The sequence below is a fragment of the Gymnoscopelus braueri genome, assembly GCF_963280865.1.
Source record: "Gymnoscopelus braueri genome assembly, chromosome: 9".
Lineage (NCBI taxonomy): Eukaryota > Metazoa > Chordata > Actinopteri > Myctophiformes > Myctophidae > Gymnoscopelus > Gymnoscopelus braueri.
Window position 1 is genome coordinate 13,041,867 of NC_137610.1, and position 13,669 is coordinate 13,055,535.

The 13,669-nt window shown below is 39.3% G+C and overlaps 2 protein-coding genes across 3 annotated transcripts; one reads left to right on the forward strand and one right to left on the reverse strand.

Moving 5' to 3' along the window:
• Window positions 1–1,097: 1,097 nt before the first annotated feature.
• Window positions 1,098–5,033, forward strand: tmem258 (transmembrane protein 258). Of its 2 annotated transcripts, none has more exons than XM_080437646.1 (4): window positions 1,098–1,162; window positions 2,385–2,494; window positions 3,260–3,388; window positions 4,872–5,033. In XM_080437646.1, the coding sequence occupies exons 1-3, from the start codon at window positions 1,160–1,162 to the stop codon at window positions 3,384–3,386; spliced, it is 240 nt and encodes a 79-aa protein (XP_080293772.1). In that variant the 5' UTR covers window positions 1,098–1,159; the 3' UTR covers window positions 3,387–3,388; window positions 4,872–5,033. The 2 variants fall into 2 exon arrangements, with proteins under 2 accessions (XP_080293772.1, XP_080293773.1); XM_080437647.1 differs by having other exon boundaries at window positions 4,878–5,033.
• A 132-nt stretch (window positions 5,034–5,165) lies between these two features.
• On the reverse strand, window positions 5,166–8,859 carry tmem138 (transmembrane protein 138). Its single transcript, XM_080437643.1, has 5 exons — window positions 8,785–8,859; window positions 7,563–7,734; window positions 6,550–6,721; window positions 6,385–6,460; window positions 5,166–6,275 (listed from the first exon to the last, which is right to left on the reverse strand). Exons 2-5 carry the CDS (start codon window positions 7,688–7,690, stop codon window positions 6,163–6,165), a joined length of 489 nt encoding a protein of 162 aa, XP_080293769.1. The 5' UTR covers window positions 7,691–7,734; window positions 8,785–8,859; the 3' UTR covers window positions 5,166–6,162.
• Between the last annotated feature and the right edge of the window lie 4,810 nt (window positions 8,860–13,669).

The following is a 13,669-nucleotide window of genomic DNA, read 5'->3' on the forward strand; positions in this document are numbered from 1 at the left end:
AATCGCAATAAATAACAAAGTAAAACAATGGATGTGTTCTAAAAGGAGCAGGAAGAAGCTAAATGCTCATCATGTCCTACCCCTTCATCGATAGTTTTATATTCAGATTATTAATACCAAACACAAATTAACTGACAATATGATGTATTATTATATTGTAGGTTAAGCTACCCAGCACAGCATATACAGTAATTAAAATCAGCCCCACCTTTACCAGCAGCAGCACTAAAGCAATAAACACATTAATGCATTATTACAGGTATAGGGTAAGTGATATTTTTTGGTCAAAACAAAAGGTTTTTGTTATATTCTGATAGTATTCGTTGCATTTTCAGATGTGTTGCAAATCTTCAACCGATCAGGAGAGGGTACCCATACCCAGCTTCATCAATTTGATATAGTTCCAGTTTAAATTTTGTCTGCTCATTTCTTTGTCTTCACTTCCAATTGCACTTTATCCTGTATCCTTTGAGTTCTCTCCCCTCATTGGATAAAATTGGTATCCTGACCTGAAAATGCATTTTCTGTTAATTAAAGAGTTAAAACACTAAATCAGGGGTCTTCAACAGGGGGTCCGGGACCCCTAGGGGTACCTCAGAGTTACTACAGGAGGTCCTCCAAATCTTAGTGTGATGTGATTCTGAGGGGAGTGAGGGGGATAGGCCAAAAATGTTGAGGCGTTGTGAGCTTGCCTTGCAGATCTGCTAATTTTGGCAAAGAGGTTTGGTGTTGAGGGAAAACAGAGCAGACCAAGTACAGAGCCAATGGTCAAGTTTAGTATTGAGGCTAAATGTCTGAAAATACACATTAACATGAATTAATAGAGGAGCTAATGTGCAAAAAAAAAAAAACCAAAAACATTAATTTGTACAACATTGATGATAGTGCTGTCAAACAAGTCTAGTGTAGTGGGGGTCCCTGGTCCCTGCTTCATCTCCACTCTCTCAGCTAAGGGGTCCTTCCTTGAAAACGTTGAAGACCCCATGCACTAAACAGCTTACACGATCCATCCACTAGATGGCAGACGAGGGTCTTGCTTTTAACGCTCTTTCAAGACGTCACATGAAACGTCATGAAAAAGAAAAACCAGGAAGACGTAATCAGTACGTGGCCTTTTCCTCTTGGACACACACAAACTGGAGCATCTCCACACTACACAATGGTACAGTGACTCAATTATTAACGTTTATCCCGCGCTAAACTAATATATATTAGCATAGGCTACATGAATATTTGTTGTCTGTTCACCAATTTGTCATTTTCCGTCCAGAACCACGTTATTTCTGTGCAACGGTGTTGTTTAGTTGAGATGAGATGAGATGCACAGGCTAGCTGCATTAGCTTCACATTCTGCATTCATTCACACTCATTGATAATCTGTAGTACAGATTATCATCTGTAAATAGGAAAACAAACGTATCGCGTGTTGCTTGTTGGTTCAGCAGTGACAGAGCATAGAGTCTCTAAAGTTTAACCTTTTAGCAGTGTGGAACGCTAACCTGAGTGCAGTGGTGTGAAGTAACTAAGTACATTTACTCAAGTACTGTACTTAAGTACAATTTTGAGGTATTTTTTACTTTACTGGAGTACTTCTACTCCACTACATTTCAGAGGCAAATAGTGTACCTTTTTACTCCACTACAATTATTTTACAACTTAAAGGTAGGGTAAGTGATTTACTTTGGTTAAAATAAGTGTTAAATAACTATATTCTGGTAGTACTCTTATTGCTATAGTGTTTGTTCAGCAAAAGGAGTCTCCCATGTCTCTTCAGCTCTTTAGGAAACAGAAAATGCATTTTCAGTGCTCCCTCCTGATTGGTTTAAATGTTGTCACCTACCTGAAAATTTACTATATTCTGTTTACTAAAGAGCTGGAGAGACCCCTGTGACCGAACAAACGCTCTGTAGCAATGATTACTATCAGAATATAGTACTTTAACCTTTTTAACCAAAAACAAATAAATAACAAAAAATACCACTTACCCTACCTTTAAGTTACTTAGTAGATTTTGATTATTATTACAAAACATACATTAACCACTATACATTTTGGCCATTTGAAAATAACAGATCTACAAGCTCATTGTGAGCTTGTAGATTTGCTATTTTCAAAGGATCTGTATACAGTTTATACATTTGAAAACTTGCTAAATGAGTCATTCTGCATAATGAGTACTTTCTATTTTTTGTACTTTAAATACATTTTGTAAGTACCAATACTTTATCGTACTTTTACTCAAGTACATTTTTTATTCCGGACTTTTACTTGTAGCAGAGTATTTCTACATGGCAGTATTGATACTTTTACTTAAGTAAAACATTTGAATACTTTTCCCACCACTGCCTGTGTGCACCTGTTACCTCCCTCTGTTGTGCTTGCAGGAGCTGGAAGCTATGACCAGATACACCAGCCCGGTGAACCCGGCTGTGTTCCCTCACCTGACCGTGGTCCTGTTGGCTATTGGAATGTTCTTCACTGCATGGTTCTTTGTGTATCCTTCCAGAGGTTGGGTTGCTTACAGATCGTGCCATAGTCAAGTTGCTGATCTTATGGCGAAATTCAAGAAATCCAGGCTGGCAGCACTTTTCTTGTGGGAGGAAACACGGATCACCACCAGTTGGCCTCATAGCATATTAGGCCCATCATGTTGATTTAAAAACAAGTAGTGTCAGAAAACCAATATGAGCAACTGCTTACTATTATTAGCACAATGCTGCAGCTAAAACACTTACCTCTATTTGCAGTAAATACATACAAATGTAATGGATCAATATAATATTGACTTATAATAATTGGAGAGAAAGAAAGTGACATGAAACATCAAGCCACCATGTGTTTGCACACTCTTAAAGAGTCTTAAACAAGTGAGAGAAGTACAGATTGTAACTGTAGATAATATACACATATCTAAACAATTAGATATGAATTATTAAAATTACAGAAATAATACAAGCCTAAACTGACTGGTACAGTACTTCACACATCCTTATAAACCTGAAATACCATTTCCAACTTTCAGAGTATAAGATGATGTAAATAGTACATGAATGATGAACTGAATTTAACTATTGGTGTCAATAATAATTATATAATTAATTAGAGCTGTCTGTTAGCAGATTGAAAAGATACTGAGATTGCCATCTATTCCAATCTTAGTATTTGGACAGACAAAATGAAGGGTGGTGAATCAGATTTGCATAACACAGAATGTCCATCGTGTACAAGACGTGTTGGTCCTTAACTATATTTTTCTCAGCTATGAGGTGACGTCAACAAAATACACGAGGGACGTGTACAAGGAGCTGCTGATCTCTCTCGTGGCTTCACTCTTCATGGGCTTCGGGGTGCTGTTTTTGTTACTCTGGGTTGGCATCTATGTATGAAGGTATGTACAGTGTTTGAAATTATGAATACTAAGAGCATCATTTTCAATCTCTGAAACTACATTGACAGTAATATTTAGGGCTGCAACAGTTAATCAAACATAAATTTAATAATAAATATCGCTAATCGATCATTTAATAAAATCAATGAATAATCTATCCCTATTTCACATCCATTTTTGCATGACACCATTGTGCAAAGTACAAAATATAGCTTAAGTTGTTTATCGATTTGTGTGTGTGTATGTATGTATTTATGTATATATACACACACACACACACACACACACACACACACACACACACACACACACACACACACACACACACACACACACACACACAATAACATTTTAAAAACACTTCTTGATTAATCAAAAAAGTAATCTTTAGAATAATCACCAAGAAGATAGTTGATAGTTGCAGCCCTTGTAATGTTATTAGTTAGTGTGGTTGCCCTAACAGGGCAACCAGACTATAGTAATCCTTACACTTTATTATTATTATAGATAAACAATATTTCAAAACGCATCACAGCCCACAGTTTTTATTCCCCAATTTAGTGCCATATCTCAAAATGACCGTCTTGACCTGGAATCGTGCGCTTGTATTTTGCTAAGAGATTGGTTAAATAGTTTAATTGATATTGATTTATTAGTGCATTAAATTTCCCCATCCGCTTTAATGAAAAAGTGAAAAAACTCAAATTCAAGTATTTTTTTCTCTGAAACCGTAATAGCTAGAGTTACCAGATTTGGAGGGGAGGTTCATAATTTAGTCCGAAATTATTGAAAAAACAATTACACTAATCGGCCACATGGTGGCGCTATAACAACCCCCTTTACGTTTTGGCCTATAACTCTTGAACCGTAGGTCGTAAAATCAAAATTATATTATATATATTATATTTTCCCCTGGATTCCTTGGGTCACGACGCATCACCCCATATAGACCACGCCCATTTGCGTCAGGATAAATTTTCCGCCATTTTGAATTTTCTTCAAAACACACTTTTAGCTCCTCCTCCCATATATTTTGTCCAAATTTCACAAAAATCGGTACACATGATCTCTGGACCTATGCGATAAACATATCCAAACGGCATTTTGATAGTCCTTACCGTTCGTCCGTAATTGGCTTCCGAAGTTAGTGGGAGGGGCCCGTTTTATCAAAAATGCCAAAAATCACGAACAAAACGTACAATCGATCCCAAATTTGAATCGCATGTCGAGGGTGGTTTACTCAACGAATCCCCAAAAGCATTGGGGGGATCAATCCTCTCAAAATGAAACGCAAGTGATCTCAGGAGTGACGTGACAATGTAATTGGCGCAGCCTCCGACGGTATTCCTCCCAGCGTATTTCTCGCGTCCCGGCGGCAGCGACCCCGCGACCGGCGTCGGCGCAACCACACTTTGCAATTACCCTGAATTGCGACAATTCTAGTTTGGGATGTTGTCCTCAAGTCCCTTTTGTCTTTGTCCAGTTTCAGATGACGGTTTAAACTACTAAGACAAACATTCCAGTGGAACAGATGACATTACACGGAACAGGGACTGAATTTTGGATTGGACTGCACTGAGAATTTGGGGGAATAATGTGGACTGGGTTTTCTTTTCAATAGTAAAGAGGAATTTGTAAATCTCTGTGTGCCGTGTATGTTTGTCATTTGATGAGTAACTTAGCGTGCAAACTCAAAGCATAGCCAAGCTTTTGAATGAATAGTGTAATGTCTAACATGTCATTGGTAGTGTGGTCTAATGAAAACGGGGGGTTAACAACCTGGATACTATTTGTGGATAGTAATTCACTAGCAGCATTTAAAATCTCAATCCAACCTAATCTCTGTGTTAAGAATAGAGCAGCCTGCCTTACCTTGTCTCCAGGGTAACACTGCTTTCCATAGAGCCAGTCATTCTCAATGATTTATTTAATATAAAATTGTGACCCAAGTAACACTTGAAACAATTGAAATGCAAAATGGGTCATATGAAATTACTTTGACATTAAAATAATGTTATATGTGGCATGAAAACATGGAACATCTCTGTATATACGCATTACAAAGGCAAAGTGTACATTTAAAAATCACACTCGAGTGACATGAAGAGAAGAATGTATAAAACCGTACAATGTATATATAAACCACATTCCATGGGAAGCAATGCCTGCCTTAGGCAAGTAATTCATACATGATCTGTCCATGGTCATGTTAAACATTTCCTTCGATTTGCAAAGAAAACTATTTTCAGCAATACTAAAGAAAAAGCTTTTTGGGGAAATTGCTGCTGCAACCAATCAAAATTGCAATATTCCTTAACCACAAGTTTTGATTGGTTCTACATGCAGCGGTGCAAGTGTTGCTGAAAGATATTACTCTTTATTATGCCCCTTGTTAGTGGGAGAAGTTGTGCCTGAACCTCTACTTAAATTGACTTACAAAGGCCACATAAATGAGCTAACTGGATCCTGATTATTACTGTACCACATGTCTGTCTTGCCACTGTAAACCACTTATCTGATTGCCTCCTTGGTCACAAAGGGTCTGCAGTGCTTGAGTCTTCGCTATCATCTCTGCCCCAAAAGAAGATGCAGTACTGTACATTATGACATCATCCACCCCAGTGTGTGTCAGGGTGATTATTTGTCTCTCTAGGAGTCCAAATACAAACTCCTCTTCATGCGGCTTGTAGACTAGTTGATAATACCCAGTGTACTCTTGTCCCAAATGGCCTGTTTTGGCAGACCATGCCAAAGCTTCTGTTCGACTCCCTCTTTCACTGGCGAGCTCTGGCAAAAGCCTCTCGCAACCATAGAGAGTCCTCATAAAGCCTTGGGTCTCCCAGGTACTCTGCCGTACGTTTGTATAAGTAGTAATACAGCACTGCCCCTGTGCACACAAGCAACAGTCAGTTAATGGGCAGGTCATGACAGAGAATAAAGATTACATATAGTTATGCTGTAACATGGAAATTTAGTTTTTAATGTAATGCTTTTACCTGTCCTCTGGAAAACAAACAGTGCTTGAAGGCCGTCTGTCCACACAAAACGGTTCGACTCCATCCATCTTAGGTTCTAGAGAAAAATAAAGTAGCATTTAGAATTTTGATATAAACATCCATTCCAAATCGGTGCCGTCTTGCGTGGTGCGTGTCTGCACGTACCATCATCCAGCAGTGCAGACAGATGCTGAGGGTCAGGTAGAGGGCAGCGAACGCCATCAAGGCCCTGAAACGCTCCAGCAGCAGGGACACCAGGCCCACCTGAAACACGTAGGTGTTGAACATCATCAGTAGTATGATGATCACGTTGAACAGAATGGCAATGTCCTGGATGCTGGAGATAAAATAATAATAAATTCATTAATAAAATAGGCTATTTTGTTTCATTAGATTGGATTGACGTGATATACAGTAAAATCATCAGTGTTCATTTATGCATTTGTACAAAAGAGTACAAATGTAACCAAATAGACCTGTAACATTGTACACTGACTCTCAGTTAAATCAGTACACAGGTTTTTACAGTGTAGAGCTTGATGTGATATTATGCAAATAATGTACTCATGTTCTTTACAGCCAAATGTGCAGCACTTCTCTGACCCATCTGATTCCTGTCTGCTGGAACCTTAATAGTTACAACACTACATGGTGCCACCTGATTCGAATGCTATCAATGCATTGAGGACTGAAGTGTGATTACAGTTATTTATAGGGCTTAAGAATCACGTAAGAAATATTTGAAAATACATTCAGAAACAAGACTGCAGAAAAATAAATAATTCATTAAATGAATTAGGTTCTAGTCAGTGATTAAAGTAATCAATAATCACTTGTATTAGAACCTCAACAAGAAGCACAACTTAAATGATTAATTTATTTATTTGATACATAGGCCTACACTACACTTTTAAACAACCTATGTATAGATAGATATAGATAGATATATCTTCAGAGCCCTATACAGGAAAATATGAGTGATTGATTGTGGTATGAGAAATTTAAATCCACGCAGGAAAAGGGTGTATATAATAGTCATTTCAGCAAATACTAATAATTATAAATAATGATAATAAAAAACATCAGAAGATGACATTATTTGCTAGTTTAATAGAAATGAAAGAAAGGAAGGAAATCACATATCAGGCTTCATTATTAACATAAGTTGATAAACATACATGAAGAGCACAAGCTGAATGACAGGCGCTCCTCTCAGGAGTTCACTGAAGGAGTTGACAAACATGTCGTAGGTCAGCAGTACCAGCTGGATCAGCAACACCAGGGAGTAGTTACTGGTCTGGAGCATCTTCTCTGCTCCTATCTTCACATCTCATGTGTTTAGCCTGTTTCCTGTTGACAAATCAAAGGGAATGTAATAGTCATTTAATCGTTCAGAATGGAACCTTCCAACTTTCTTCCACTCGCAAGCCCATCACACTCATTACTTATTCCCAGTCCCAGCCAGTGGTGTAAAGTAACTAAGTACATGTACTCAAGTATTGTACTTGAGTACAAATTTAAGGTATCTTTACTTCTACTAGTACTGGAGTATTTTCAATTTGCAATACTTTTACTTCTACTCCACTACACCTCAGAGGCAAATATTGTACCTTTACTCCACTACAATTACTTGTAGATTTTGATTATTATTACATTATTACATTATAACTTACACTAACCACTTTAGTCATTTACACTTTGACGAGCTTGTAGATCAGATATTTTCTATAGATTTGTATACATATTGAACTTGTGAAATGGGACATTATGCATAATGAGTACTTTTACTTTTGGTACATTAAGTATATTTTTATGACAATACTTTTGTACTTTTACTCAAATCAAATGTACTCAAAATAAATACCAGACTTTTACTTGTAACCGGGTATTTCTAGATAGTATTGATACATTTTTCTTAAGTAAAAAATGTGAGTACTTCTTCCACCATGGTCCCAGCTCCCAGTCCCACCAGATGAGCAAATAAGTAGCCTAGTTAATCTACTATATGTAACGTTAATGTGCTAATACTGTTACACACACGGGCATGGAAAGGTCAGGCAGGGGGTTAACAATGTAGCTCTGGTCCATAGCATTAGAACACTGTGGACCAGAGCCAAGAGTTAACGTATATTAATTTAACCAAAACAGACAAGACCATGATTTAAAAACAGATATGATCACCATGATTTAAAACTGACAATCGGCGCAATTAAAACAGACAAATCATCATTATGATGACCAACAACATACTCCCAATCTGGCATCTCATAATGTGAATCATGGCGCGCAAATACATTACTTTACTTTGTGGTTGAGCTGGACATGGCTCTCTGAAACATCAACAAACAAAGCCTTAATCATAACCAAAGACATCATTATGAAGTTGTTTACTTTCCTTACCTGAATGCACAAGTCAGTCAAAAACGTCGCCTAAAACCCCACTACTTTGTGTTGGATACAGAGAGCAGTGTTCAGTCAGCAAATATAACGGAGCAAATATAAGACTTCCGGTGGACGATCTCTTCAGAATAAGAGTACCCTCTAGAGTAAAAAGAAACCATTGAAAACCATTGAAAAACGGTTCATTTGCACATTAAAACTATAAATTAAGCATTTAAACGAAGCTATATATCACATATTATGTTTCTGTGTAACAAAAACGGATTTAAAACATTAATTATTTATCTAAATTGATAGATGCTGTTCAAAGGAGTGCATAGCCTATACAAATTGGACACTGGACAGGAGACGGTGCTTAGTGCCGGAACTTCTGAGGTACGCACGCGTTCAGGGAAACCCCCTCTACACAGCCACACTCTCCGCTAAGCGGCACTAAGGTGTAAAAAAAAGTGGCGGGCCGTCCAGTGAGGTCAGGGGTCAGAAAAGGGCCGTTTTCAGTGCATAGCCTATACAAATTGGACACTGGACAGGAGACGGTGCTTAGTGCCGGAACTTCTGAGGTACGCACGCGTTCGGGGAAACCCCCTCTACACAGCCACACTCTCCGCTAAGCGGCACTAAGGTGTAGAAAAAAGTGGCGGGCCGTCCAGTGAGGTCAAGGGTCAGAAAAGGGCCGTTTTCAGTGCATAGCCTATACAAATTGGACACTGGACAGGAGACGGTGCTTAGTGCCGGAACTTCTGAGGTACGCACGCGTTCGGGGAGACCCCCTCTACACAGCCACACTCTCCGCTAAGCGGCACTAAGGTGTAGAAAAAAGTGGCGGGCCGTCCAGTGAGGTCAAGGGTCAGAAAAGGGCCGTTTTCAGTGCATAGCCTATACAAATTGGACACTGGACAGGAGACGGTGCTTAGTGCCGGAACTTCTGAGGTACGCACGCGTTCGGGGAGACCCCCTCTACACAGCCACACTCTCCGCTAAGCGGCACTAAGGTGTAGAAAAAAGTGGCGGGCCATCCAGTGAGGTCAAGGGTCAGAAAAGGGCCGTTTTCAGTGCATAGCCTATACAAATTGGACACTGGACAGGAGACGGTGCTTAGTGCCAGAACTTCTGAGGTACGCACGCGTTCGGGGAGACCCCCTCTACACAGCCACACTCTCCGCTAAGCGGCACTAAGGTGTAGAAAAAAGTGGCGGGCCGTCCAGTGAGGTCAAGGGTCAGAAAAGGGCAGTTTTCAGTGCATAGCCTATACAAATTGGACACTGGACAGGAGACGGTGCTTAGTGCCGGAACTTCTGAGGTACGCACGCGTTCGGGGAGACCCCCTCTACACAGCCACACTCTCCGCTAAGCGGCACTAAGGTGTAGAAAAAAGTGGCGGGCCGTCCAGTGAGGTCAAGGGTCAGAAAAGGGCCGTTTTCAGTGCATAGCCTATACAAATTGGACACTGGACAGGAGACGGTGCTTAGTGCCGGAACTTCTGAGGTACGCACGCGTTCGGGGAGACCCCCTCTACACAGCCACACTCTCCGCTAAGCGGCACTAAGGTGTAGAAAAAAGTGGCGGGCCGTCCAGTGAGGTCAGGGGTCAGAAAAGGGCCGTTTTCAGTGCATAGCCTATACAAATTGGACACTGGACAGGAGACGGTGCTTAGTGCCGGAACTTCTGAGGTACGCACGCGTTCGGGGAGACCCCCTCTACACAGCCACACTCTCCGCTAAGCGGCACTAAGGTGTAGAAAAAAGTGGCGGGCCGTCCAGTGAGGTCAGGGGTCAGAAAAGGGCCCTTTTCAGACAATAGTGTATACAAGTGGCCATACCCTAACCCAATAGTGTATACAAGTGGCCACACAACCCCACACCATAAAAGAATACAGACACAACAGAGCCTTTTAGGTAGTTTGTCCAAGATACAGTAAATCACAGTACATGCTTTAACTTTGTACTCAGATAAATATATTTTTGCCTGACAACTCATGCATAACACAATCTCGCTTTTCACGGTGGCTTTTGAAAGTGTTGAGGCTCACATCAAACAGAACAGCTTTGGAAAACAAACAAGTGAAAATACCACAGCTGCTGCCGTCAGTTTGTTCTATGAAATTGGGACAACTGTGATAACACTCATATCTAAATGTAATACCCATACCTCTACCATACAATGCAAAGTACTGTAATGCTAAGTACCTTTGCAGTGGAAAAAATGCCTTAACCAGGTCTTGCTCATGCACACGTAGTGAATCCATTATCACAACATCTAATACTATAACATCACCATTCACTGTCTTTTTGGTGAAATCTACCGCGATGGCTCCCCAATGGGACTTATTTGCGTTGACGGGCAATATCACCAACTCGTAGTTCCACCAATTGCGTGATGCTCGTGGTACATTTGGGAGGACACTGATGTCATCACACCAAAAACTCTGTAACTGTTGGCTTACAAAAGTGCTGGGACAAATAAATGCATTTTTTTTTCTTTCAACACTCGAAAGCAAGAGCTTATGGTACTCATCGATCATCTTATCACTCAGCCACTCGTTATTCTCCACAGCTGCCTTTGGAATGGATCTCCTTTTTCTAGCCCTCTATCTGTCTGTGCATTTATGTTTTTGTTCGACCTGCTGAAAGTTGATTAGTTTCACACTATTAGTTTTCTCGTATGACACGACAAAGCAACTAGCTGTGGTCAGTATTTTTAGCATCAGCTCAAAGGTATAGCCTGCTGTGTCATTGGATGCTTTTGTCATGATATGCCATTGCTGGTCTTTACACGTGTACAATGACACATATGGTGACTTGTCAAAAAATGCACAAATGCTGGACACAGCATAATCATTTTGGTGGTACAGACAGGAGAGAGTGAACGTTTTGGGAATTTCTGCACCAGATCTTAGCAGGAGAAGTAAAGTCTGTGGGCTGTGAATTACTTGATAGGTTGATAAGCTTAAGTCCTGCTTACATGTTTCACATTGGTCAAGTTGAGCAGAACATATTTTTGCAACTGTGTCCAAGATGCCTTTTTGTGACACTTCAAGTGGCTGCACTATGAGTTCTGACATGTTCTTTCTAGATGGTACGGCCTGGTCACCACATTGAGTACAAATATAGCGACCAAGACTTTTAAGGCAAAGCAGGTCATTTCCAAGGAAAGGAGCCCCAAGTGTGTCATTCACAAAGCTGTTTAATATGTGGTACACGTCTGTCATAGAAAATTGCCCAGACACTAATGACACCACCTGAGTGTTGGCAAGTTTCTCAAGCGCTCTTTTAAACAATGCTGGGGACTGCGCTGCTGCTGCTGCTGCTGCAAGCCGTGTGTGACATTTTTGGAAAGCAGATGTCTGTTTTAGAAATGTTAGTATTGGTAATGGTATGGCTTCACACATATTGTGATTTGGTCTTTCATTGCACACACACACACACACACACACACACACACACACACACACACACACACACACACATATATATATATATATATATATATATATATATATATATATATATATATATATATATATATATATATATACTTTACAACCTTCTAATCAGCTGTGACCTGCTCAAATCCCCTGCTCATTATAATCACAGACACGATACCGGCAGCATAATTAGAAATAACAGATTTTTTGTATATACATTTCAACAAAACATTTTAACATACTGTACAACAAGATCATTGATGCACTAACCTAACAATCAAATATTCACAACCTCTGTAGAAAATATAGGTTTAGTGTGTGGACTACAGTGGCTGGATTCAGACAAAACTGTTTTTTAACTACTGTAGTTGTTGCATTGACACACACACACACACACACACACACACACACACACACACACACACACACACACACACACACACACACACACACACACACACACACACACATACATATACATATACGTGTGTATATATATATATATACATATATATTATATTCAATGGTATTTGGGCTTTGTGCTCTAAAGAAATTGAGGTAAAAAAACACCATGCCATGAGAAACACACACATACACACACACACACACACACACACACACACACACACACACACACACACACACACACACACACACACACACACACACACACACACACACACACACTGTATTGTATTGTTAAATATGTTATAAACCCCCCACATGTTACACCTGTACAAGCTACTATTATTATTTATAGAAAGGGGATTGCCATCTTTGGCATTCCAATTTAAATCTGAAACCTGTTTACAGTCTAATCACAGTGGTTAAACATGGGTGTATGGAAAATGTGCTAAGTGCCCATTGAATGTGGATCAAAGGCCAATTTCAATAACGACCTGTTAGGGCGTAGGCTAATTCTTATAAATACATCCATCAATGCAGTGGTGGAAAAAGTACTAAAATGTTTTACTTAAGTAAAAGTATCAATACTGCAATGTAGAAATACTCCGCAAAAGTAAAAGTCCTGAATTCCAAATGTAATTAAGTAAAAGTACTGGTATCAAAATGTAATTAAATATACAAATATTTTGCTTGTAGATCGGCTATTTTCAAATGGCCAAAGTTTAAATAGGGCTGAAGTGGTCTTGTATAAATATAAAAATATTTTGCTTGTAGATCGGCTATTTTCAAATTTCCAAAGTTTAAATAGGGCTGAAGTGGTCTTGTAATTATAATCAAAAATATACAAAGTAACAAGTAACTAGTATAATATCTGCCTCTGAAATGTAGTGGAGTAGTACTTAGTTACTTTCCACCACTGTATACGTGTATTTTTCAAAATGCATAGTACAGTAATTGATTACATTTACTTAGTTACTTTCCACCACTGTATAAATGTCTTTTTCGAAATGCATGTATGTCTTTCATAAAACATTAAATGCGATGCTCTTACTTTGA

Bases quoted from the DNA above. Each gene is read 5' to 3' on its own strand.
- tmem138 (XM_080437643.1), bottom strand. From the start codon at position 7,690: ATGCTCCAGACCAGTAACTACTCCCTGGTGTTGCTGATCCAGCTGGTA. The intron at 6,722-7,562 runs GTATGTTTATCA...TTTTATCTCCAG, and splicing joins ATTCAGCTTGTGCTCTTCAT to CATCCAGGACATTGCCATTC. The intron at 6,461-6,549 runs GTACGTGCAGAC...ATTTTTCTCTAG, and splicing joins GTCTGCACTGCTGGATGATG to AACCTAAGATGGATGGAGTC.
- tmem258 (XM_080437646.1), top strand. The intron at 2,495-3,259 runs GTATCCTTCCAG...TATTTTTCTCAG, and splicing joins TTCACTGCATGGTTCTTTGT to CTATGAGGTGACGTCAACAA.